Genomic DNA, 1,584 nt, shown 5'->3' with positions numbered 1-1,584 from the left:
GTCGTCGGCTGCAAAACACAATGGAGCTGCCTCGCGAGGTCTGCGAGCGTGCCATGCGCGGCGAGCTTAAGCCGTCAGTGCCCGCGGCAACGGCCGCTCTCAGCACAGCCGGCGATGCGGGAGTGCTTGCTAATCCCAAGCCTCTCCCCTGTAGGATGCCAGAGCGCCAGCAGCGGACGACGACGGCTCGGCTGGTGCCAAAGACCCCGACACCGTCTGCTTTTGCTTGCCTCCGGCGCTCGCACGCGGCTTGCTGGTTGTCTTTATCATGGCGGGGGCGCAGACAGCGTCATCGGAGCTGACGAGCCTGGGATTGTCGCATCTCAACGCACCCTTCTTCACCATGTACATTCACACAGTTTTCATGGTCATGCTCGCGCCGCTCATGGCGCTTTTTGAGTGGTGCTGCTCTTCGACCGCGTCAAAGGCGTCTCGAGACACCTGGCGGTCAACGCTGTGGCTTGACGGCCAGCCACAGGAGGGCGTGTGCGTGCCACCCCTGGCGTGGCTCGCGGCCGAGTTCTACCTGTACTTTGTGCCCGCGAATTATGCATACGCGCGTGCCCTCGTGTACGCATCGCCTGGTCTCGTCACGGCCACCTTCTCGTCATGCAGCGCCTTTGTGGCCGTGCTCTCTTACTTCTGGCTAAACGAGCCCATGACGGGCGCCAAGATTGCTAGTGTGGGGCTCGCCATTGCGGGCATTCTCGTGCCGGTCTATTCGTTCAGCAACGGCGGGCTAGCGCAGGGCAAAAGCCCGTCCCCCGGCGTCGCCTTTGCGCTCCTCTCCTCAGTGAGCGCGGCGGTATATAAGGTGCTTTACAAGGCCCGCTTCCCTGGCGACCTCTCGGTCAGACAGCTCAGCGTCTTCCTCACGTTGATGGGCGGCATCAACGTGCTGCTGGGAACGGTGCCGTGCATACTTCTCGGCGCATCGGGCGTGGAGGAATCGGCGTGGTCGCTCGACCCACCGTTGTCTGCGTTGGCGTGGGGCGCCATCCTTGGTGGCTCGGTCCTGGTGTTGGTCTTCAACACATCGATCGCCATTGGCATTGCGATCACGACGCCCCTCTTCATTTCGATCGGCACAGAGATCACCATCCCCGCGACCATGGTGGTGGACGGCATCACCAAGGGAGTGGTGCCGCCCTGGCAGCAGTGTCTCGGCGCGCTACTGCTCGTCCTTAGCTTCGTCGTTCTCGTGCTTGCCGGGATCAGCGAGGGCAAAGCCGGCGGACACGGACGCGCTCGGAGTCGGACGCCGCAGCTGTCAACGCCGGCGTTCAGCCGGGCGCCAAGCATGACTTAGTGTCATACGAAGACCCTTTGGCTTCGCGTTATGAAATTACACAGCACAGACACATGCCAGTACAGTACGGGATAGTCTGGACACACAGGGACTGAGCTCCGACTGGCTCTCTCCTCCACCGCGCTGCGCGGCCTGCGCCTGGTGCGCCCCAGTGCATTATGCCTAGACGCCGAAACGCTTTCTGCGCGAGGGCGTGGAGCCGCCGGGCCGGTCGCTTCTGCTGCTCGAGGAGCCGGCGGCTGAGAAGGAGAGCCCGCCCGGGGTGGCGATTCGAT

The 1,584-nt window shown here is 63.3% G+C and overlaps 2 protein-coding genes across 2 annotated transcripts in view; one reads left to right on the top strand and one right to left on the bottom strand.

The window, feature by feature from the left end:
• Positions 1 to 20: 20 nt before the first annotated feature.
• Positions 21 to 1,309, top strand: EMIHUDRAFT_237323 (hypothetical protein; the record flags this gene model as incomplete). The annotated part of the gene is made up of 2 exons (XM_005778294.1): positions 21 to 77; positions 155 to 1,309. The coding sequence occupies 2 exons, from the start codon at positions 21 to 23 to the stop codon at positions 1,307 to 1,309; spliced, it is 1,212 nt and encodes a 403-aa protein (XP_005778351.1).
• A 162-nt stretch (positions 1,310 to 1,471) lies between these two features.
• The window catches only part of EMIHUDRAFT_457471 (hypothetical protein), a gene marked incomplete at both ends in the record, with an annotated part of 1,855 nt that continues 1,742 nt past the window's right edge, over positions 1,472 to 1,584 (bottom strand). The window contains one exon of the mRNA XM_005778293.1: positions 1,472 to 1,486. Coding sequence (XP_005778350.1) covers positions 1,472 to 1,486 — 15 coding nt within the window. The remainder of the gene's footprint in view (positions 1,487 to 1,584) is intronic.

This window comes from Emiliania huxleyi, assembly GCF_000372725.1.
Source record: "Emiliania huxleyi CCMP1516 unplaced genomic scaffold EMIHUscaffold_248, whole genome shotgun sequence".
Lineage (NCBI taxonomy): Eukaryota > Haptophyta > Isochrysidales > Noelaerhabdaceae > Emiliania > Emiliania huxleyi.
The sequence above is the reverse complement of the archived record's forward strand: the minus strand, read 5'-3'. Positions and strand labels throughout refer to the sequence as shown.